The sequence below is a fragment of the Elephas maximus genome, chromosome 1 (genome assembly GCF_024166365.1).
Source record: "Elephas maximus indicus isolate mEleMax1 chromosome 1, mEleMax1 primary haplotype, whole genome shotgun sequence".
NCBI lineage: Eukaryota > Metazoa > Chordata > Mammalia > Proboscidea > Elephantidae > Elephas > Elephas maximus.
Window position 1 is genome coordinate 20,436,499 of NC_064819.1, and position 24,451 is coordinate 20,460,949.

A 24,451-nucleotide genomic window follows, 5' to 3' on the forward strand; every position below is an offset into this window, starting at 1 on the left:
GTTTCCTTTTTTTCCTCTCAGTTATCTTGACTTGTTCTGAAGCACAAAACATCTCAAACCACTGTAGATATGGACAAAGAAGAAAGGAAGACTATCAACGAGGGTCAGGAAGATGAGATGGTAACCAGCTTTTTGTAATTTACTTGTGAAATGTGAAGAATTTACCTTTGCAGTTTATTATTCTAGAGACTTGTTGTCATTATGTGCCATTGAGTCAATTTTGACTCGTAGAGACCCCATCTGACAGAGTAGAACTGCTCCATAGAGTTTCCTGGCCTGTAATCTTTATGGCAGCAGATCACCAGGTCTTTTCTCCCACAGAGCGGCTGGTGGGTTAGAATTACCTACCTTTCAGTTAGTAGTGGAACACTTGCGCCACCCGGCTTCTTGTTCTAGGGAGTAGAAAAGTACAATTAAAAACAAAAACAAAAACAGCAGCCAAATCATCCTTATTGAGGCCTTCCTGGAATTTTAAAAGGCATGGCTTGTTCAGCTTATCCTGACTGTTTTTTGCATTTGGGTTAAGTAACAGCTCTATTTGTTGGTTGTATTATAATTTCTTTTTACTTAAGAGAAAGAAGTATGTTTTTTCATTTAATGCTTTAAGTTCTTCTGGAGAAGTTACATTAGCTAACACTTAAATATAATCCTGAATTTCAGATTTCTAATTTCAATATATAAAAAAGTTCAAAATCAGCATGATAAAAAAAAAAAGTTTAAAAAAAAAAGCAATTTCTCAGCTGTTGCAGGGGAGGAAAAAGAATAGTCAGGTACAGCATAAAATGCTCTGTTGAATTTGAAAATCAGATAACAAGGAATACTTTTTTAAGTATAAGTGTACCCCAAATATTGCACGGGATGAACTTACACTAAAAAATTAGTCTTTGTTTTTTGGAAACTCAAATTTAACTAGACATCCTGTAGTTTTATTTGCCAAATCTGGCGACCTTGATGGGGGGTAATCAAAATAACTGAAATAACTTGGGTTAGTAGGTCACACTGACCAATCACAGCAATGTTGGAACAATTAGCTTATCGCTTAGAATAAAACAATAAAGTGAAACCCAGCTCATCTAGATGCAGTATGGTATTCTGGATTATATCCTGGAGAGAAATAAAGTCTGAGCTTAGTTACTGTACCGCTGTTAACCTCTTGGTTTTGACAAGTGTATCGTAGTTAAGTGAGGTGTGAACATTAGGGGAAAGCTGGGTGAAGAGTATATGGAAACTCTGTAATGTCTTTGCAACTTTTAAAGTTTATTTTAAAAAACCCTGCCTTATAACAAGATAAATGGTGGAAGAAATTAAAAAGATAATTAGAAAAAGGAAACTACAAAAGCTTGAGAAAAAATACATTGAATCTAATATACTATGTCAGTAGGAAAGAACAAAATAACATCAAATGTAAAACCATAAAGAGTAAATATCAATACATTTCACACCTTAAAAAATATAAATTTGACGTCAGATTTACCAGAAACAAAATTTAAAGGTAAATTATGGACTGGGAAAATATTTGCAGTTTATGGATCAAGACAAAAAGAGGTCATATTTATTAAGTGACACCCATCTGGAAAACAAAGAACTTTGGAATTTCTTTATCTGCCATATCCACTGATATTTAATCACGTGATCACTGTTTGTGTTCATCTAGGAAATTTATGGTTACAATCTGTGTCGCTGGAAGCTTGCCATAGTTTCTCTGGGAGTGGTTTGCACTGGCGGCTTTCTCCTCCTTCTTCTCTACTGGATGCCTGAGTGGCGGGTGAAAGCGACCTGTATTAGAGCTGCCATTAAAGACTGTGAAGTGGTGCTGCTAAGGACTACTGTAAGTTTGTGCATGTACTCACAGCTGATTAATTGAGGAGTAAAGTCATGCCATTGTGTGAACTTTGTTCAAAATAACATACAAAGGGAACAAATATATACAAGGATATAACGCAGAATACTAGTTGTAGTATTTCTAAAACATCTGTGTGTATGTGTATCTACTCTGAGTCTGACTTCTTTTCCCTTTGAGGCATCACCTCAATGAATTTGGAGCGTTTGGAGTGAATGTGATTAGCACTGAAGAAACTTTAAAGATGATCAGATCCACCCCCCTCCTTTTATAGCTTTTGAAGCCCTGAGAGATTCGATGCTTGCCTGTTAAGGTCACTGGCCAGTTATGACTGTAACCCAGCTCTTTCATTTACTAGGCCAGTGCCTTTCTACTCTGTGATGCGGCTGCATCCCAGTTTTATTTATTTTTTATCCTAATTAAGGACACTTTATAGGAGGTTTTAATATCTATTCTCAGTATATAGATGGATAAATAAAAGAATTACTCATGATCTTTCATAAAACGTTGATGTGTCCTTCGGTGAGGCATGTCCCAGGGTGATGAGCAGTGGAAAGCATTTCATGGTGAATTTATGCATCTTCCTGAGGTGCTTCTCCACTTAATGAGTAGGAAGTGATGCTTTCCAAATTAGACGTAAGTGGTTAAGTGCTACGGCTGCTAACCCAAAGGTCGGCAGTTCAAATCCGCCAGGCGCTCCTTGGAAACTCTATGGGGCAGTTCTGCCCTGTCCTACAGGATCATTATGAGTCAGAATTGACTCTACGGCACTGGGTTTGGTTTTTAAATGGTATCATGCAAAGTAATTAAAAGTACAGGAAGTCATGTGATACATATAATTGACTCTTTCCTTTATCGCTCTCCCTTTCTCTTCTCTAAGGATGAATTCAGAAAATGGTTTTGTGCAAAAATTCGCTTTCTTTCTGTGGAAACTAATCCATTTTCAAGTCCAAAATCTCTAGCAAATAAAGTTTCAATCGGCCATGCTGTTGGTTTAATCGAGAATCCAGCTGAAGAGAACCGGCATGAGATGAACAAACATTCACAGAGTCAGTCACAACAGGTATTGTGATCTTAGCATCAAAGTTTCTTTAAAAACCAGAATGCATATCTGATAATTTTGTGCTTTCAGCTATGATTGATATATACCATATAGAGCACAGCTTAGATGTTACTAGAAAAAACAGATTACGTGTCACATGTAATCACTGTAGTTTTAGTATATTGTCGTCATATGGTAAATTTGTGTTTGTAAACTTAGCTGTTAACAAGCGATGATGTGCGTTTTGACATAACATTTGTTTATCCTCTACAGATTCGTTATTTCACCCACCATAGCATAAAGTATTTCTGGAATGATACCCTTCACAATTTTGATTTCTTAAAGTAAGTATTTCTCTTTCATTTGGATTATATTATAACTTCTTAAATGTTTAAGATAGAAAATGGTTCATTCTAGGATCGTATAAAGTTAAAGAGGTTTTTACTACATAGGCTTTATTTGGTTATTAACAACTCCATGAAGACTCATTAACCATTGTAAAAATAAATCCTAGCTGCAGCTTGTACTTTGGCAGATATTTGCACAAAAAGTTAGAAGCAGCATGATTCCAAAATTACATTATATCTACGTTCTGTGAGTCTGAGTTCTTTTCCCTTTGAGGCTTCACCTCAAAGTGAATTTTGAGTACACTTTGTAGCTTATATTTTAAGTCGGAGTATCTGAATTATCACCTCCAAATTTGCTGACAGTTCCATCCAGTTGTGCTTGAGGGATGGAGTAATAGACGAGCCGAAACTTAATTTTACTATGTGGATAAAGATGGGACATTGTCAAAGTATCAGGCCTTTGGGTAAACCAAATTGAAGTAATTTATTTGGTGGAGGGTTCAAGCTACATATATACTAAATAGAATTCAATTTATTGCTTTTGTTAAGTAATTAAACAGTCATTCATTAAGTATCACTGCTTTAGAATGATGAAGTCATTCTTAACACTAGCAGTAAAAAAAATCACCTTATGAACATTTAAAATATTCATGACTGGGTTCTTCCTCAGACATACTAAAGAACTGGAATATTCTGGAATGGGGCTGGGCGTTTCCAAATGCCAAGTTCTGAAAATGATTCCTGTTTAAGAACCATTGACTAAAGAAAACTGCCAAAGAGCTGCCATTTTGTTTTAAAAAAAATGACTTGGAGCTGATCGCTGATACCTTCTGGAGAAATCACCAACCTTAGTGGGAAAAATATGTCAAACACAGTTGCTATGCGGCCTTTGCCAGCCATAGAAACTTGTAAAATTTATGATTATCAGATTAATAAAATTATCCAGTTAATTATGGAACTTAGCTTTCCTGTCAGAGTGGAAAAGGATTAGACCTGAATGACATATCAGGTTCTCTTTGCTTAAGAGTTCCATGATTAGTGTCTCGTTAAAACAAACATAAGCCATTTTTTTGAAAGATAAATACATTAATGAATTCTTTAAGAATTGTTAGATTTTAGACACTGCCTGTTGGTACTTTTGACCTCAGTATGATCTTTGCATTAGATCAGGGAACGGTTTGCATTGATGTTTTTGTGAAATTGAAAGAAAAAGTAAGGAAAAGCGTTTCTTAGTTTGGAACTTAAAATTGAAAAAGGGAAGCTGTAGGAAGTAAAAATTTTTTTGTCTTTATATTGGAATTCTCTAGTTATGCTTTACCTTTCATTGTATTAGTTTATTAGGTCTTAACAGCTTTGACAAAACCTTAAGAGAGGATCATAACATTAGTATATAAACTTGAGTGTTCAGAGCTATCTTAAAAAAAAAAAAAAAAATTTTTTTTTTCCATAGTGTAAATCTATTGGATAACTTAGAAGTTGTTGGAGAGTTAAACCTTTCATTATTGTTTATTTTAGAAATTGGCAATTTGAAAATTCTGATTCGTTATCTCTAAATTTTTGTTAAGGATTTCTGTTTGTAAGGAAATCATGCTTATAGAAATGAGGCATATAGAAAAAGTGAAGCATTAAGAAATTGGGATGTTTTAAACTTAGTTTAAAGTAAAATTTTGGATTTATTTAGGGGACTGGATGAAGGTGTTTCTTTTACGTCAATTCATGAAAAGCATAGTGCAGGACTGACAAAGGGGACGCATGCCTACAGGTAATTTTTACCCAACTAAAGTTAGATCTGTTATCAAAATTCCTGAATACAGTAGCATCTGCAGTCCACGCTTTTACCATGTGGTTGTACATCTTGATGGGTGTTTAAATATTATAGACGTGGTATTTGAGAACTTGTTGATGTATTACTTGGGGAAGCCTGTCTCTCAGTTTAAGAATTATAAAAATGTTGAAGCTGATATTTTGAAGTTGATATTCCTGAAGATAAATTTCATCAATTCCAAGGTATACATTTTCCAACATTTAACATCTCTGAAATTGGAATGTGTCACATAGTTGATGGAGTGTTGTCCTTTAATTGACAGTGTTTCTCTTTCTTGATGGTACATAAAATAATGATATGTCTTATAATCGATAGCCTCTTAAGATTTTCAGAAATATACTGTTGGGAATTGTAAGCATGAACCGAAATTTACCACAGTAGAAATTTGTAAATCAGAGGACTTAACCTTTTTGTAGTGTTACTCTTTGCTAAAGCATAAAAATACACCACTGTGTTACACATTTTAAAGATAACCATCATCTTCAAATTAAATCAGAAATTTTGTACTTCTGTAGCATGTTCTTTCAAAGAGTTAGTACATAAAAAATTCACTCACTCAGACTTACAGTTCGTAAAAGGCAAGAATTACTGTTCTAACACAAGGAATTAAAAATTATGAAAGGATTTAAGCATTTTTTCTAAAAAATATACAGTATTTTGAAATAAACACTCTTAGCATGGTCTTATTAGAAAAATAGTACACACTCAAACTTAGTCTTTTCAGTAATTCATTTCAATTCAAAATCGTTGAGAACTCTTGTGTTCCAGTATGGAGAAGAGAACCTTTTGTTCCCAAAGTTATTATAGACCTGTAGTAGTCACACAAAAAGATATGAGACAGGATGAAATAAAATAACAGTACAGTTATAAGCTCCAGATTGATACCTCTGATTTCAATACTGCAGATAGAGAATGCGAATTGTAGAAGACAAGTATTTAGAAACGTGACTGTTTAAATTCCAGATACAAAAGCAGTTTGTGGTTTGAGCTTTACCTACTATAATGCTTTCCCTAAGATATACTGTTAATATGTAATATACTATAATTTTATTATATTTTCCTGCTGTAGAAAGTTGCTTTATGGAGTAAATGAAATTCGTGTGAAAGTGCCTTCTGTTTTTAAGCTTCTAATTAAGGAGGTAAGACTATAGTATGTAACTCAGCACTTGTAATCAATATTTCTATCCATTTGGAAAGAGCCATGACTTAAGTAATGAGATGACGTCGTCAGTTTTCTGTTTCTTAACTTCTTTTTTTTCTCACTTGGAAGGTAAAGGTAGTAACTCTGGTAGAGAATTTTTTTGGCATGAATTACCTTTTTGTTTTGCCCAATTTTTTTGCTTTTATTATCTTTTTTTCTTTAACTCTCAAGAAGTTGTACGTATAAATCTCGCCCAATTGCACAGCTGTATACACCTTTTTTTTTTTTTTTTTTTAACAACTTCCCATGTTTTCTTCTTCACGTGGTATTTTGTGGCACACTATTAAAGACCAAGCATTGTACCAGAATGTTAGAATTTAAAATAATGACATGATGATTGACTTTGAGGAGCTTGGACTTCTAGTCTGGGAGGAAAACATGTTCAATTTGAAGTGCCATAGAAATGGCACTAGTGAAGAATTCTGGACATCTAAAGAAGGGGAGCAAGTGACTTTGCCCAGCAGAACAATTAGCCTTGCCAGTCTTCTAACTTTTTTTTTTTTTTTTGCTAAAGATAAGAGTTAGTTGTACTTTTAGTAGAAATAATATTGTTCCTGAAAGTGGCCTCATAGTGTTGCTTAAGGACATGGTATAATGTAGTGTAATGTACTGTCAGTAACTTTGACCTTTAGAAAAGCTTTCTGTTTGCTGTTCCTTTATAAGATTAGAATCACTCTTTTCTAATTATCTCATTTGGTTCTGAGGTAAAAAGTGAGTATATACGTGTGAAAGTACTTTGAAAAGCACAGAAGCACCAATTTTAAGACATTGGGTAAAATACCAAAAAATTTGGGTAAGCGAAGTCCATTGCCAAGATTTTCCAATGTCTCTTTATTGGGGGTTAAGCCTTATATTTTCCTTAGAGAAGGCAAAACAGTGTAACCCATTATCAGGTATTTGTCTTCCCTTTGGGGTCCAGTGGGCCTTTAACTTAGAAGTAAATTTGTTCATATTAAGTAAACATTTGTTCCATTTGATTATAAGCTGTTTATCTTTTAGCAACTCAGAGCACAGTAATTCTTGAAAGTAAATGTACTTTATTGCTAAAGCAGAATGCAGAATAGCTCAATTGATAAGATTTATCTGTTTCTAGCTGAATCTATATTTGAGTTTGGTACGAATCTGGATGCAAATAATTCAAATTAAGCTTATTTGTTTAGCCAGAGTCTAGTAGTGTAATGGGGCCCTGGTGGCGAAGTAGTTAAATGTTTGACTGCTAACCAGAAGGTTGGCACTTCTAATCCACCAGCCGCTCCTTAGAAACCCCTTGGAGGCAGTTCTGTTTGTCCTATAGGGTTGCTATGAGTCAGAATCAACCCAAGGGCAACGGATTTGGTTTCTTTTTCTTTTTTTTTAGTACTGTAATGGTAAACAAGAACTATGCTAAAATACTGCCCTAGGATACTATAGATAGTATACTATACTGTACTGTACTATACTATAGATACTATAGAGCTTGTTCCCTAACTGTCTTCTTGATCTCTTCTTAGATGAAAAATGGAGGAATCTGCACTGTTACAAATATCTCGTTCAATTTGGCTTAAAATCTTGTTTTTTAGGTTCTCAATCCATTTTACATTTTCCAGCTGTTCAGTGTTATTCTGTGGTGCACCAATGAGTACTATTACTATGCTGTAGCCATTGTGGTTATGTCTGTACTGTCAATTGTAAGCTCACTATATTCCATCAGAAAGGTAAGTCCAATTTATTATGGATTTCACAACTATGTATTTGCATTTTGTAGCACATGTAAGGTGTGTAGAATAGTGTTTAGTACAAAGCAAGTACTCAATAAATACCAGCTATTATTATTTTGTTATACGAATATGTACTCTTTTCTCTTCATGTCCTCTCCCTCCCCTTTTGTTTTTTCTTTTTGAGGTTAGGGGAAGGCAGATGCATTTTGGAGTCAGCCCACCACTTGACTGCTTGGGGGGCCGTCAGCATCTGTGATTGCTTATCTCAGTTTAGAATACTGGTGGACTGGTTCTCTTGTTAGGGATGTCGCATTAAAGTGCTGCTCGTGTGGTTTTGAGCTAAAACAGTGCTTTGTTGAAACGGTGACTCAGTATTTTATAAAGGCTAAGCAATGTCCATTTGTTGTGTTAACTTATTTTATAGCATCCCTGCTTTTTAAAAATAGCTTGGCTCATATTTGCCAAGAGTGGGTTCATATTTGCTAGCTTGCTTTCTTTTTCCTCTTTCAGCATTATGTTACGTTGCATGATATGGTGGCAGCCCACAGTATTGTGAGAGTTACAGTTTGCAGAGTAAATGAAGGTAAGGGCTTCAGGTGACTGTCACAAGAATAAACCGAGACAGATATCCACTAAGTGCTAATGTGTAAGGTAAACCCGATGTATTCTACATATATGATTTGTTTTTTTATTGTAGAAAAATACATATGCAGAATATTTTCCATTTCAACCATTTTTATGTGTATAATTGTGTGACAATAACCATTTATTTTTTTTTTTTAAGAAATAGAAATGTTTGGGTTTGACTCATCTCTGAGTTTGTACCAGGTTCATTAATATAATAATTGTATTTTCCATATTCTACAGTGTGGTAGTTACTATGGTGGACCCTGGGGATGTAGTGGTTACCAAGACAGACATAATCTATGCTTTATTTGAGCTTTAGTGTAGTTGGAGAGACAGATGATAAACAGTACCAACAAAGTGTGGCAAATGATATGACAAGGAGAGGTCACAGAACTTCTATGGCAGGGAGAGCCTATTTACTGTAGGGTAAATGGTATCAAGGATGGGGCTTCTTTTTCTTTTTTTTTGGGTGGGCATATACGCTGCAAATGTTTATTGAACAGCTCAAAGAATCCTTACACTTTTTTATTATTATTATTATGCTTTAGGTGAAAGTTTACAGCTCACGTTAGTTTCTCATACAAAAATTATACACACATCGTTATGTGACCCTAGTTGCTCTCCTTATAATGTGACAGCACACTCCTCATTTCCACCCCAGATTTCCCATTCTCTTCAACCAGCTGCTGTCCCTTTCTGCCTTCTCATCTTGTCTCCAGACAGGAGCTGCAAGGATAGGGCTGCTTGATGAGGTGTTTTGAAGTAGTGACTCTTTGACTTAGCCAGATAAGAGATAAGTGAGAGATGGTAAGGTGATGGTCAGAGAGGAGAAAAAGAGTGCTTTAAGTGCCCAAAGACCTGGAAATTAGAGCACAGTCATTGGAATAACTGAACGAAATTCAGTGTGGCATATATAGCAACTATATGATGGAAGGCTTTCTGAGACACATTAAGAAATTTGGACACAATTCGGAAGGCAATGGGAAGCCATTAAAGGGTTTTAAGCAGGGGAATGATACCATATTTGCCTTTTTGAAAAGATCATTCTGGCTGCCGTGTTCAGACTGGTGTAGAAAGGAGTAATACAACAGTTCACCACTTGCCTGTCAGTTTGTCGTACTGTAGTGGCTTAGCTTTACTGTAATGCTGGAAGCTATTTCACCGGTATATCAAATACCAGCAGGGTCAGCCATGGTGGACAGATTTCAGTGGATCTTCAAGACTAAGACAGACTAGGAAATGGGATTGATTTGGTGGTTTACTTCTGAAAAATTGGCCAGGGAACACCTTAGGAATAGCTGTGGGACATTGTCTGATACAGTGCCAGAAGATGAGCCCCTCAGATTGGAAGGCACTCAAAACAAAACTGGGGAAGAGCTGCGTCCTCAAAGTAAAGTTGACCTTAATGACGTGGATGGAGCAAAGCTTTGATCAAACATGCAGTCAAGATTCATTGATAATTACTGGTGATTGGAATGTGAAAGTTGGAAACAAAGACGAAAGATCGGTAGTTGGAAAATATGGCCTTGGTGACAGAAAGGATGCTGGAGATCACATGATAGAATTTTGCAAGACCGATGACTTATTCATTGCAAATACCTTTTTTTAACAATATAAATGTTGACTATACATGTGGACCTTGCTGGATGGAATACACAGGAACCAGATCAACTACATCTGTGGAAAAAGATGATGGAGAAGCTCGAGATATCTGTCAGAACAAGGCCAGGGACTGACTGTGGAACAGACCACCAGTTGCTTATATGCAAATTCAAATTGAGGCTGAAGAAAATTAAAACAAGACCATAAGAGCCAAAATACGACTTTGAGTATATCCCACCTGAATTTAGAGACCATCTCAAGAATAGATTTGATGCATTGAACATAAATGACCAAAGACCAGGAGAGCTGTGGAATGACATCAAGGATATCATACATGAACAAAGGAAAAGGTCATTAAAAAGGCGAAGAAAGAAAAGACCAAAGTAGATGTCAGAAGAGACTCTGAAACTTGCTTTTGAACATAGAGTAGCTAAAGCAAATGGAAGAGATAATGAAGTAAAAGGGCTGAACAGAAGATTTCAAAGGGCGGCTCAAGAAGACAAAGTAAAGTATTATAATAAAGTATTCAAAGACCTGGAGTTAGAAAACTAAAAGAAAAGAATGCACTTGGTATTTCTTAAGCTGAAAGAACTGAAGAAAATTCAAGCCTCGAGTTGCAGTATTGAAGGATTCTCTGGGCAAAATACTGAACAACGCAGGAACCATCAAAAAGAATGTGGAAGGAATACGCAGAGTCACTATACCAAAAAGAATTGGTCGATGATAAACCATTTCAGGAGGTAGCATATGATCAAGAACTGATAGTATTGAAGGAAGAAGTTCAAGCTACACTGAAGGCATTGGCGAAAAGCAAGGCTTCGGGCATTGACGGAATACCAGCTGAGATGTTTCAGCAGATGGATGCAGCGCTGGAAGTGCTCACTCATCTGTTCCAAGAAATTTGGAAGACAGCTGAAAGAGATCCATGTTTGTGTATACCCAAAGAAAGGTGGGAAACCCTGGTGACACAGTGGTGAGAGCTACAGCTGCTAACCAAAAGGTCAGCAGTTTGAATCCACCAGGCACTCCTTGGAAACCCTATGGGGGCAGTTTCTACTCTGTCCTTTAGGGTCACTGTGAGTTGGAATCGACTCGATGGCAGTAGGTCTGGTTTTTTTTTTTTTAAAGGCAATCCAACAGAATGTGGAAAATATTGAACGGTATCATTAGTATCATATGCAAGTAAAATTTTGCTGAAGATAATACAAAAGTGGTTGCAGCAGTACATCGACAGGGAACTGCAAAAAATTCAAGCCAAATTCAAGAGGATGTGGAATGAGGGATAGCTGATGTCAGGTGGATCTTGGCTGAAAGCAGAGAATACCAGAAAGATGCTTATCTATGTTTTATTGACTATGCGGATCATAACAAATTGTGGATAACATTTTCGAAGAATGGGACTTTCAGAACACCTAATTGTACTCATTAGGAACTTGTACATATATACCAAGAGGCAGTTGTTTGGAGAGAACAAGGGGATACTGTGTGGTTTAAAATCAGGAGAGGTATATGTTGGGGTTGTATCCTTTCACCATATTTATTAAATTTGTATGCTGACCAAACAGTCTGAAAAGCTGGACTGATTAATAACCTGTGGTATGCAGATGAGACACAGCCTTGCTTGTGGAAAATGAAGAGGACTTGAAGCACTTACTGATGAAAATCAAAGACCACAACCTTCAGTATGGATTGTACCTTAACATAAAGAAAACAAAAATCCTCACAGCTGGACCCATAAGCAATATTATGATAAACAAACATTGAGGTTGTCAGGGATTTCATTGTACTCGGATCCACAATCAATCCCCATGGAAGCAGCAGTCAAGAAATCAATATATTGCATTGGGCAAATGTGCAAGAGACCTCCTTAAAGTGTTAAAAAGCAAAGAGGACTAAGGTGGGCCTGACGGAAGCCATGTTGTTTTCAACTGCCTCATATGCATGCAAAAGCTGAACACTGATTAAGGAAAACCGAAGAAAAATTGCTGGCTTTGAGTTAACGTGTTGGCAGAGAATATTGAAAATACCATGGACTGCCAGAAGAACAAACAGATCTGTCTTGGAAGAAGAACAGCCAGAACGCTCCTTAGAAGCAAGTATGGCAAGACTTTGTCTTATGTACTTTGGACATGTCTTAGTCATCTAGTGCTGCTATAACAGAAATACCCAAGTGGATGGCTTCAACAAAGAGAAATTTATTCTCTCACAGTCCAGTAGGCTACAAGTCCAAATTCAGGGTGTCAGCTCCAGGGGAAGGCTTTCTGTCTCTGTAGGCTCTGGAGGAAGGTCCTTTTTATCAGTCTTTGTCTACGAACTTCTCCACACGGCAACCTCAGGTCTCAGGGACACACTCTGCTCCTGGCACTGCTTCCTTGGTCGTATAAGGGCCCTCTGTCTCTGCTCACTTCTCGCGCTTATATCTCAGAAGAGTCTGGCTTAAGACACTATCTAATCTTATAGATCTCAGCAACTAATCCATCTCATTACATCATAGTGATAGGATTCACAACACACAGGGAAGTCACATCAGGTGACAGGATGGTAGGCAATCATACGATACTGGGAATCATGACCTAGCCAAGTTGACACGTTTTGGGGGGACACAATTCAATCTATGACAGACATGTTTATCAGGAGGGGCCGGTCCATGAAGAAGGACATCATGCTAGGTAAAGTGAGGGTCAGTGAAAGAGAGGAAGACCCCATCTTTGAGATGGATTGACGCAGTGGCTACAACTATGGACTCAAGCATAGCAGTGATTGTGAGGATGGCACAGTACCGGGCAGTGTTTTGTTCTGTTGTGCATAGGGTTGCAGGAGTTGGAAGTGACTCGGTGGCGCCTAACAACAACAACACTATAGGCATGGCCTAGATCAATGTGGGAGTCGTGGAGATGGAGAAAAATAAGATGGGTTTGAAAGATGCTCAAATGTGGGTGTTGAGAGGACTTGGTGATTGATTGAATGCGAGGTGACAGCGAGTGTCAGGCTAGAATGACATTGTCAGAGAGTGGACATTAAAAAAAACTTTTAATTCAATAGGAAACACTGGAGGAGAAGCAAGGTTATAGGGAAGGGTAATGTTTTGGATATGTTAGTTTGTCTGGTGAAATGTCAAAGAGGAAAAATAAAGGGTAAAAAGAGGAACAAGGCAGCACTGCCTCATGGGCCTTGGAGGCAGTAGCCACTGTGATTTATTAGAATTTCTCAGAATACCACATCAGTCCCCATTCCTTTGGCTTAGTAGAGTACATTCCATATAAACCCAGTTTGGCCTCACTCGTTGCTTCCTTCTCTGTGCTTCTTCGTCCCTTCCTGCTCTAGCTGGATCAGCCGTCCCTGCCCCCTGGCGTTAGACGTGTAGTTTCTTTTCCATTCTGCTGCTGCTGCTGCTGAAGATAAGTGGGGGTGCTAGGACAGACATACCGTTTACCTTGTATTTTCCTTATCTGCTTTGTAGAGTCTAACATAGCATTGATGTTTTGTTTCCTAGCACACCTAGAGACAAACAGAATTTCAGGTGGTGTTAAACCTTTAGAGTCAGGTTTTAAAATATGGGATCAGACGAGATGAAGATATCACACCTACTATGTAATAAATACGTTTAGAATTTTTTAAAGGTTGTTTCCTCATAGCTTAATAAGTTACTGCTTCCTTTTTTTAGAAAAGAATGTTTGTATTCCAGACCAACACCATAAACAGTAGTTTTCTTCTTATACATCTCTAGCTTCAAACTTCTGGGACAGGATTAAACCTGGGGAACAAGAGAAAAAGGACAAGGGGGAGTGAGAGACGGACAGATACACAGACAGAATATGCTCAGATGGCTGATAGCTAAAAGTGTCGGTTGCACTCAGTTAACAGTGAGTGCAGTGTACCCAGTTGTGTGGTCAGGAGAGACGTGGCATCACCTGTGCTCATATGGAGTCCTGTTGGGAGACAAACTGGCTGACACACTTCAGCACCCTGCATCGTCAGCCTAAGGGATAATCTTACGTGGAAATGCTTCATTTATGGAATGTTTGTATTTATAACCCCATTTTATTATTAACTCATTGTTGAGATCAGGTGTCGTCTAGATAGCTTTTTTGTTTGCTGTGTTTTTATTCTAAGTTGGAGAACATTCTTTTCATATTTTTCTTTCTTTAAATTCAGAATCAGGAGAGATCTTTTCCACAGACCTCGTGCCCGGAGATATCATAGTGATTCCACTAAATGGGCTAGTCATGCCTTGTGACGCAGTGCTTATTAATGGTACTTGCATTGTAAATGAAAGCATGCTAACAGGTAAACTCCATGAAAACGATATCACGTGAGTTGTCTATAATGTTAATAGGATTAAGTAGTTACTGGTTAAGCTATTTTAAAGTTACCTAGGCTCTTTATATCCTTTAGCTTATGAATGTCGCAGACATTGAAGATTTTTCTTATTTTGAGGAGACTAAATTCTGCATATCCAGCTCTGGTACTAAATCACTAGGCTGGTGTTGGCTACATATTTGTTCCTGGCCACTCTTTTGATATGAGGAAATGCTTTATAGCAAGGGAAGAGAAAGAAGTCATTTGCTTGCAGATAATGTGGCATATTTACTTTTGAAGTGTAAAAAGCGGGAAAGAAAATTTTATCTTTCTTGAATGGGGAATAGACTTTAAAATGATTTCTCTTTGGAAACTCAAAATCTGGAGCTAAAGATTCATATCCCTTTTATTACATGAATTTTTTTTTTTTTTTTATTGTCATGGTCTCTCTGGCAAGAAAGTGATTTCCCACATAATACATCTTAAAACTGTTACAGTCTGGTCCCAAAACATGCCACACCCTACACACGTGCCTCTTCTGAAGCAAGAACTCTCAGTGCTACAGAGAATTATATTTAAATTTGAGAAAGAACTTGGCTGTTTCTTATTGTTTGAGCGAGCCCTCCACACTCCTTGTTCTTCTGGCCTCTCCTCTCGTGTGTGATAAAGGTTAGGGTAGATCTTCTCATCTCCTTTGTGTGCTGTCTGACTCAATTCTTAGGGATAACAGACAGATTCTTATTTGAAATTACAGTATTTGAAACAATCATTCAAATGCAAACAAGTATTACCTTTGAGTCACGGATCACTTTTTGAAATTATTGTAGGAGATCAGGTTTGATATTTCTGCTTGAGGAAATTGGTAGACAAAAAGCTAATTGATTAAGCTATGTTATTCACGTATGGATACTCCTAATAACTATTGTAAACAGTACGGTATATTAGAAATAAAATAAAACCGTTGTAAAAAATGGAAGTATTTTTTAAGATAAGATACTTAACATTTTCAGATTTTTGTGTGTGTGTTTGATACTGATTCTATGTTTTCTTTTTACTTGGGAATTAAATATCTTTTTTTTTTTTTTTTTAAGGTGAAAGTGTTCCAGTGACAAAGACTAATTTGCCAAATCCTTCGGTGGAAATAAAAGGAGCGGGAAATGAGTTATATAATCCAGAAACACATAAACGACACACCTTGTTTTGTGGGACTACTGTCATTCAAACTCGTTTCTACACTGGAGAACTTGTCAAAGCCATAGTAGTTAGAACAGGTAGAAAGCCTGTTTTATGTAATCTCTTCTGGCATGTTTTCACGTATTTGATGCCTATTGAATGTTTGAAAAGGGATTCTGTTTTGGGAGACGTCTCATTTCCTTGTAAAAATATAATTGTTTTCCTCTGTAATTTTTTTTAAAGGATTTAGTACTACCAAAGGACAGCTTGTTCGTTCCATACTGTATCCCAAGCCAACTGATTTTAAACTCTACAGAGACGCCTGTTTGTTTCTACTGTGCCTTGTGGCTGTGGCTGCCATTGGGTTTATCTATACTATTGTCAATAACATTTTAAATGAGGTACGTTTATCTATACTATTGTCAATAACGTTTTAAATGAGGTGCATACATGGGACTCTTCAGTAGGGTTTGATCCCTAATTATTTAGTATATGTTTATATGTGGCTGTTGAGGATTTGAAATGTGGCTGGTGAGACTGAGGAACTATATTTTAAATTTAATTTAATAATAGTTAATTTAACTATAAAAAGCCGCATGGTGTCTGGTAGCTATCATGTTAGTGCAAATATAGAACATTCTAGTCATTGCAGAAAGTTCTTTTGGATAGCTCTGATTTCAGAGGTCTTTTACTTGCTCTCTTGTGACTTAAAAAACTAAGGAAAATGAAAAAACTGTATACCCACCAAGAGCCTTAGTTTTTCTTTTTTTTGCCTCTGGGATAGAGTGTACAGTATTAAAATGGTTTGTGATTACTTAAACTGAAGGCTTCTGTAAGGGGCCTTGTCAGTTCCTTCTACCCTCTGTAGAGACTGAGCGACAGACAAAGATTGAATTTACTTTGAAGGGTGCATGTATGAAGTATGCAGGGCTATTAAAATGAGAGGTTTCTTTTAAAAATAGCTGTCATTTCACAATCTATTGAGAATTCCTTAACCTTTCTATCTTGCAGAATCTCTGAAGGGAAAAAATTATAAATGGCTAATAGGTATATATAGGCATCCTTTCATTCTGTGTGAAATTGTTTATAGATTTTTACTGAAGAAACACCCACGTTAGTACTTACTTAATATTGGGGTTTGTTTGACATTCATTTTTGTGTAAATTATAGGTAGGTGTGAAGGAAATAATTGTCGAGTCTCTTGATATCATTACAATTACTGTGCCCCCTGCACTTCCTGCTGCAATGACTGTTGGTATTGTGTATGCCCAAGAAAGATTGAAGAAAATCGGTATTTTCTCTATCAGTCCCCAAAGGATAAATATCTGTGGACAGCTGAATCTCGTTTGTTTTGACAAGGTTGGTTCAGTTTCATACCTTTCTCAAAGTTATTTTGTAGCTTTTAAGTATTTAGATTAATGTTTTTCTTATTCTTTGACAGCTAATTGGCAAACATTGTTTAATGTTTCTACATTTTCCTCTTTCTCAACTTATTTGGCATGCATAATTTTTGAATATTCTCATTATTTTTTCAATTTTGAATACTTTGGATATGCTTATTTGCTCAAATCTGCAACTGACTGATCATTCATATCCAGAATTAAAGCTAGTAGTAAGTAGTACTAGTAAAAATTATGTGATCGTCCATGTTTTTATATAATTCTTACGTAACAGGATAGTATTTACTGGGATTTTATTGCTTTTCAATATAAATATTTAGTGATCGCTCAAGGTTTTATTGAGTATATGTTTCAAAATTATATGAAGGTCACTGATTTTATATAAATGGACAAATTTTGTATCTGTGTGAAATAATGCCTTAGCTCTTAGACAAGTTTCTTCTTTCTTCAGCTGAAATTAGTTTTTCTAAAGGTTTTATATAAGAATTAAACCTTGACCAAAATAAGGAAAAAATTAAGCTTTCCTTGTGTGTCTTCAGTACTAAAGGAAAAATGTGAAAGCATATTTTTGAAAAAAAGTATCTTCACATGAAAATATTTCATATTTCTTGAGACTTTTTTTCTTTAAACTTTATTTTATTGTTGAGAATATACACAGAAACATTCAGAAATTATACTCTTGGTTGTATTGTATTGGGGGAAACTTTATTATTGAAAAGCAGACTCAAAATGGAGAAAAGATACAAGTATAATAAAACCTGGGTGACTTACCCACTGCTGTCCCTGGGTGAAGCAGATGGTTAATGCGCTCAGCCGCTAACCAAAAGGTTGGAGGTTCGGGTCCACCCCGAGGCACCTCGAAAGAAAGGCTCGGCGATCTACTTCCATAAAAATCAGCTACTGAAAATCTGTAGAGCATAGTTCTACTCTGATACACATGGGGTCACCATGAGTTGGGGTCACCATGAGTCAGAGTCGCCTTGGCAGCAACTTTGTTTTTAATTTACCCATTACCCAGCTTTATCAGTTAGTAACATTTTGTTGATCTTGTTTCACTTCCCCTCATTTGAAGAGGGCAGCAGCAGGTATTATTTCACCTATAAATACCTCAGTATGTATCTCTAGAAGAGATGTTTTAAAAAACATAAACATAATACTATTGCCACTGATTATCATACTTAACAAAATTGACATTTATCTAATATCTAGTTCATATTCCAATTTCTCTGCCTGTCCCAAAAATCTCTCAAAGTTTTCCAACTTATTTTTCCAGTCAGAATCCAAATGACGATTGCACTGATTACAATTAATCCGTAACAGTTGCCTTTTCTCACCCTTCACCCCCAATCAATTTATTGAAAAACAGGTATTTACATCCTCTATTTGGCCGATTGCTGCCTCTTGTTCCTTTTCCCTTCCCTTCCTAGTTCCTCCTTCACAGGTGTCCTTTATTGAGTGATAAGTTGATGGGTACATCTGTCTATCGTCTTTTTGTTTGTTTCTTTGGATAATAGGTGCACATACATATACAGCTGTACACGTGTTGCCTCCCCTTTTTATTTTTACAGAGAAGATCCCCTACTGTGAGTACCGTTTGCACCTCTTTTGTACTTTTAACGGTATGCCCTGGAAGTCTTTCTCCATCAATATATAGAAATCTTGCTCATTTCTTTGTAAACATGTGTATTGTATTCTGTTGAGTATATGCAGCAGAGTTTTTTTTTTAAAGGTTTTTCTGTTTTGGAGGCATTACTTACACTTTGTGTGTGTGTTATATTTTTTAGACTGGAACTCTTACTGAAGATGGTTTAGATCTTTGGGGGATTCAACGAGTGGAAAATTCATGGTAAAGACTAACTCAACTTGATACTTTATTATTTAATTTTCAATAAATAATGTAAGAAGCATTCAAACATATAGAAAGTACATAATATAATAGGCAGCTATGCGTCTACTGCCAAGATTAAACAGGGAATATTGTGCCATATTTGCTTCAGATCTTTTAAAAGATTTAAGATGATGCAGATATTAGTGAAGTCCCACCTATACCCTTTCCCCATGCCAACCATGATTCTGAAGTCGTTTTGTTATTATTTTCACTACAGATATATCTGTCTACAAACAACACAGTTTTGTATGTTTTACAAAATTCCACGAGTAATATAATGTCTTTATGTCTTTATTGCTCTTTTTCCTCCAAAATTGTTTTTAAGATTTATCTATGTTGATGTGTATAGCTCTAATTTATTAATTTTAACTGCTCTGTAGTAGTCCGTTACATGATGAAACCATGGTATCTGTTCCTCTACCAAGAGACAAGTTTTCGTTTTTCTCCTTCTTTCACCTCCGCTTCCACAAAGAGTACTACAGTTACGGTTCTTGTAACCACGTGATTGTGTTGCAGTAAAATCATTGCACAAGCTTTACTATTACTTTTGTAACTTGGGGGTTTCTGGACCAGGCAGTAGCATGTATTCAAGCCCAAACTCACTCTTGATTATGTAGTGCATTCAGAGGTTAGGCTCTAAAACCAGACCTTGTTTGAATCCTTGTACTGCCAATTACGGGCTGCACAACCTGGGGCAAGCCACTTACCCACGCTTCTTCAGTTTTTTCTCTATAAAGTAGGGGTAATAAAACACCTGCCAGTGGTGTGAGGATGAAGTGAGTATCTGTTAGACTCTTAGAACACTGTCAGGTGCGTGGTAAACATTATGTAGATATTAATTTCATACCCTCTGGGTGGGGAGAAAGAAACAAGTTTATTCTTAGTTGTACCTTTGGATCTAGCTAAATTTTTTCCAGTTTACCCTTTTTCCAAGGCTGTAGCTCTTCAAGAGTACTGCCCTTATTGAGTGAGGGGACTCCCTCAGCGCCAGCTCCCCTGCTTGTATGGGACCAGGCCTTTGTCTCCTGTTCCTGTGTGAATGTTAAAGGCCAAGTCTTCAGGGCACTGTGATGGCCCTCCCTTCCTTCTCCCCCAGGGAGTCACAGTGTCAGCTCAAGGCCACAGCCTTCTGGTTTTCGTTTCCCTGTATTTCTGGCACTTGAAGATTTCTCTTTCTTAAAAAAAAAAAAACACATTGCCGTCGAGTCAGTTCTGACTCATAGTGACCCTATAGGACAGAGTAGAACTGCCCCATAGGGTTTCCAAGGAGCCCCTGGTGGATTCGAACTGCTGACTTCTTGGTTAGCAGCCTTATCTCTTAACCACTACACCACCAGGGTTTCCTCCCTCCCTTAGTCCCTTTCAATTTTGCATCTAAAAGATTGTTTTGTGTCAGTTTCCTGTTTTTACGAGAGTGTAAAGGTATTGTAATCCACTGTATGGCCAGAAGTAGGAGTCTATTATTATTTAGTGTCTAGTGTATCTGTAGTATCAGATCTGGCTTAGTTATTCAGAATCTAAGATAATGTACTTTGGGCATCTGTAGCTTTCTTGGAAGAAAATGTTTTTGGATGCTCAAAACTATAGTGAAAATTAATATGTGCAGGAATGCAAACATTTTATTTCCATTTTTAAAATTACAAAACCAGAAAAGGGCTATTAGAATATTGTCTTCGCTCTTGGGATTTGTGTCATACTATGAATCTAAGTCAGAACATTTTCTATTTAGTTTTCTTTCTCCAGAAGAAAACGTCTGCAATGAGAAATTGGTAAAATCCCAGTTTGTTGCTTGTATGGCTACTTGTCATTCCCTTACAAAAATTGATGGAGTGCTTTCTGGTGATCCACTCGATTTGAAAATGTTCGAAGCCATTGGATGGGTAAGTGCAGTATCTTAAAATACAAGCAGAATATTTTGTTTTCTTACTGCGACATGAAACAAGTAGGGTGCGTAGAAATACCCGTATACTTTCCCCCTTAAATCTCATAGCCTTTCGGAAAGTATAGTAAAAATCAAACAATTTAGCTTGTGGAAGGATCGTTTCTGCCTGTTTGTTGCCCTGATGGCGGTCTGTCCCGAACCACGTTCCTGGTGGTGGTAGTTGCCGTTGAGCCAGCGCTGACTCAAGGTGACTCAGGTGGACGGTCCTGCGCCAGGCCCTCAAGCTCCTCATGATCAGTCTTGTACCATGAGAGAAGCCAATTACGTAACTTCTGAGAATACCGCATCACTGGAGAAATGTCTGTAGTTGTGTAAACAGTGTCTTTTTAGTTAAATTCACTCACTTAAACACCTTTAATAGAGCATGACTGCTCAGGCTCAGGCCCCTGTTTTAATTTTGTAAGATAAACCAAGTATCAGCAACTTGTGGCAGTAGGCCAGAGGTCATTAAGATGATCTTCGGTGGCACCATTTGTTGGTAATTGGCAAAAAGTATAAAGTGTCTGCACCGTTCTTTTGTACCCATCTTCCTGGGTCCTTACACACAGATATATACACTGCGTTTTGTTTGTTTTTTAAGTTCCCCTCTTACTTACGAATTGCTTTCCCTGGGGTTAGTTTTGTTTAATTCTTCCACACGTGGCTTTCTCCTTTATGCTTCTGATTTTCCTTACACGTCTCTATGGCACTTTAATATTTAAGGATGAGGGTCTGATTTGGTTATTTTGGATGGTTCTCGCCCATGTGTATGTTGTCTGTTCTCCTGAGAAGTGCCTCCCCTGACTGGGAAGGCCGACCGGCGGTGCATGTGCGTTGAGGTTGGAGTCTCATCAGCAGGCATCCTCGTTGCAGGTGAGAAGTTGTGGCAGTAGTCTTGAGGCCGCGTTCCCCTCTCACTGCCACTGTGCCTGCACAAGCTGGGCAGCTCTCTGGATTGCTGACCCTTTTGGTGGCTGCCCTTACTGCTCTCAACTAGTTAGCTCATATCTAGGGAAGGACTTTTCTTTGTTTACCTCTTCATTTTTTTTTTGCTTTGCTCAGCTGTTCAGGCTGTCAAGAAATGTTTCTACTTCTCCTCTCCATCCACTCATGTTTTTTCTGGGCTACTGTTTCCTTCATTATTACTTCCTTCAGTATGTTTCAGTTTGCCCTTTGTCTCCATATTTGAAATTCCCCTCTCCCTCCGTTCAGTTTTTACAGGTTTCTTTCTTTTTTTGTCCCTTGTTAGTATTTTGAAAGGGAGGTAGGTGGGTGAGGGGATAAGTGTTCAACCTTTCACTTGATCTGAAAGCCCTTAATAAATACAACCGCTCCTCAATTACAGACATGGTTAGCTTCCAAAGACCAGGTTGTTGAGTGAAAATGGAGGATTTTTTTCTGTTTTTAGACTATGCATTTGTTGGATTTTTTTAAATTTAGAAAATATGATCATAGAAATAATGACAGCTAAGATTTACTGATGCGTTCATCACTGTGACAAGAGTCCAATTATGGATTGTTCCTCTGTGGGGAAGGAGGCTTGGAGGAGACAAAGCTGGATAAAGCCAAGCTGTGTGACTGGAGGGCCCATGGCTTAACCACTTTACCTTCTTCCTGTGCTGGCTCAGAGCTTCCCTCCTGGAGCCAGCTCCAGGACTCCACTCCCACACTTGCAAGCCCGGTGTTCATGATCCCAGAGTCTGCTCTGCCCTCCAGGCTTGGCTAGTCCCCAAGGCTCAGGGCTTCCTGCCCTGGCACTAGAAGTCTGGCCCCACAGCCAGCCCACCAAGGCAGAGGCTTCAGACCCAGATCGGCTCTCTTGGGGATGTCATTCAACTTGCACGCATTTCTTCCAAACACCTTCTCCAGTTCCTCTTTCTTTTCTCCCTTCCCACCCTACAGCAGTTTTCAGCAGTAGGGCCTCAAGCCACATAGGAGCTGGGAACCCAGAACAGGCATCTACCAGCTTGGTGCTGCCTGCGTGTCCGCTCAGAGGCTGTGGCCACGGAGGGGGCTGCCCTATAGCAGCTGGATGCAGTATCCTCTGCCAGCAGGAGGGAGCAGTGGGCACAGGGCAGTGTGGCCCAGCCTTGCGGAGGCCGCCCAGTGACCCTCCTTGAGGGAGGGGACCCTCTGCAGCCATTGGCTGCCATGCCCGCTGCCTCATTAATGTGAAAAATAGTCGGATAGTAGATTGTTTTTTAACTGTTGTAAACAAGGAATGTCAGATAATGAGATTGGCGGTAAGTGAGAAGTAGGTGTACTTGCCAAATTTAATTCCCCAAAGTAGGACCCATTTCATTTACAGAGAGAAAAGAATATAGGATGGTATCTTTCTAACTGAATAGATTTTTAATAGATTTGGTGTTCTCTGTTTGTGGGCCCCTTTTTAAATGAGCTATATAAGTTAGTTTGTGTAAGAGCATGTCTTATTGCCACTGAGATGCTTTGATGCTTGACTTGAACAGTAAGCATCAGTGGAATTTACCACATAATCAGCTATAAGTGCTGCTTGCTGGGATTCTATAATGCCATACCATACAAGATGCATTCCAATTTCAGAGATGTTAAAACGTGGAAAAAACTGTGCCCTAGAGTTGTATAAGATGGGCTAGTTGGTTGCAGTTCCCTCCCCCATTTTCCCATTGATTAATTAATAATTCCTTCTGTTATAGAGTCAAACTATAACTATAAATATAATTTTGTGTGAATATTTAATACAGGTTTTTGTTGGAACTTATGTCACCAAAAAGTGTTTTTAAAGTGTATTTCAAAGGGTTAGGTAGTAGTATTTTGACTAGGAGGTGACGCGTTCAAGCTGAATTCACATCTTTGTACCTCAGTCTCTTCTCCATCTTAAGTGGTTCTACTGACCTTGTCTGAGCCCCATATGCTTTTGAATTCTCTCCAGTTAGCACAAAAGAATTCTGGATGATAGGCAGAAAATTTTTGGAACCATCAGGACCTCCTCTTTGTTGTAGAACTGGTCTCTAAACCCAACAGGTTGTAGAAGCAAAGTTAGAGACGTTTTTCTCAATTTCTTTACTTCTTAGCGTTGCCTTCTCTCCCTCATGGGTTGCTAGGTAACTAACTGTGGCTTTGTTTATATTTTGTTTTACTTATATTAAAGATTTAGTAGTACTCATCTGTTCCTTGAACGCTGATTTTTGGTTGTTTTTTAGTTCCCTAGAAATGGCCATAATGTTTCATTTGTAAATGGAAGGGGTAGATTAAATTTTGTGAAGCAATGTGTTGAAATTCCTACCCCCCGCCCCCCCAGACTCTACAAGAAGCCACTGAAGAGGAAACGGCACTTCATAATCAAATTATGCCCACTGTGGTTCGTCCTCCAAAACAGCTGCTTCCCGAATTTACACCCGCAGCAGACCAGGACATGGTACGAAATCCCTGCTTAAACTGGATAATACTGCTGATATTTACATTTCAGTTACGTTTTGTAGTGTCACCAGAACAGGAAACTACATGTCCTTTATTTAAATATTTTAACTGAATTTATCAGAAGCTACACTTCTAGTGTGTTGCAAGCATTCTTTGTAAAACATGGAGATTTTATTCTCAGTTCATTACT

At 37.7% G+C, this 24,451-nt stretch overlaps 1 protein-coding gene across 7 annotated transcripts in view; it reads left to right on the forward strand.

Annotated features, from left to right (window-relative positions):
• The window catches only part of ATP13A3 (ATPase 13A3), a 161,117-nt gene that overhangs the window by 88,410 nt on the left and 48,256 nt on the right, over window positions 1–24,451 (forward strand). For all 7 annotated transcript variants that reach the window (XM_049880065.1, XM_049880044.1, XM_049880051.1 and 4 more), the window contains 15 exons: window positions 22–120; window positions 1,655–1,828; window positions 2,721–2,903; window positions 3,156–3,226; window positions 4,911–4,991; window positions 6,124–6,193; window positions 7,815–7,949; window positions 8,463–8,535; window positions 14,337–14,468; window positions 15,572–15,751; window positions 15,897–16,054; window positions 16,824–17,012; window positions 18,838–18,899; window positions 20,671–20,821; window positions 24,143–24,259. In XM_049880065.1, the coding sequence (XP_049736022.1) occupies window positions 70–120; window positions 1,655–1,828; window positions 2,721–2,903; window positions 3,156–3,226; window positions 4,911–4,991; window positions 6,124–6,193; window positions 7,815–7,949; window positions 8,463–8,535; window positions 14,337–14,468; window positions 15,572–15,751; window positions 15,897–16,054; window positions 16,824–17,012; window positions 18,838–18,899; window positions 20,671–20,821; window positions 24,143–24,259 (1,827 nt within the window). In that variant the 5' untranslated portion in view covers window positions 22–69. The remainder of the gene's footprint in view (window positions 1–21; window positions 121–1,654; window positions 1,829–2,720; window positions 2,904–3,155; window positions 3,227–4,910; window positions 4,992–6,123; window positions 6,194–7,814; window positions 7,950–8,462; window positions 8,536–14,336; window positions 14,469–15,571; window positions 15,752–15,896; window positions 16,055–16,823; window positions 17,013–18,837; window positions 18,900–20,670; window positions 20,822–24,142; window positions 24,260–24,451) is intronic.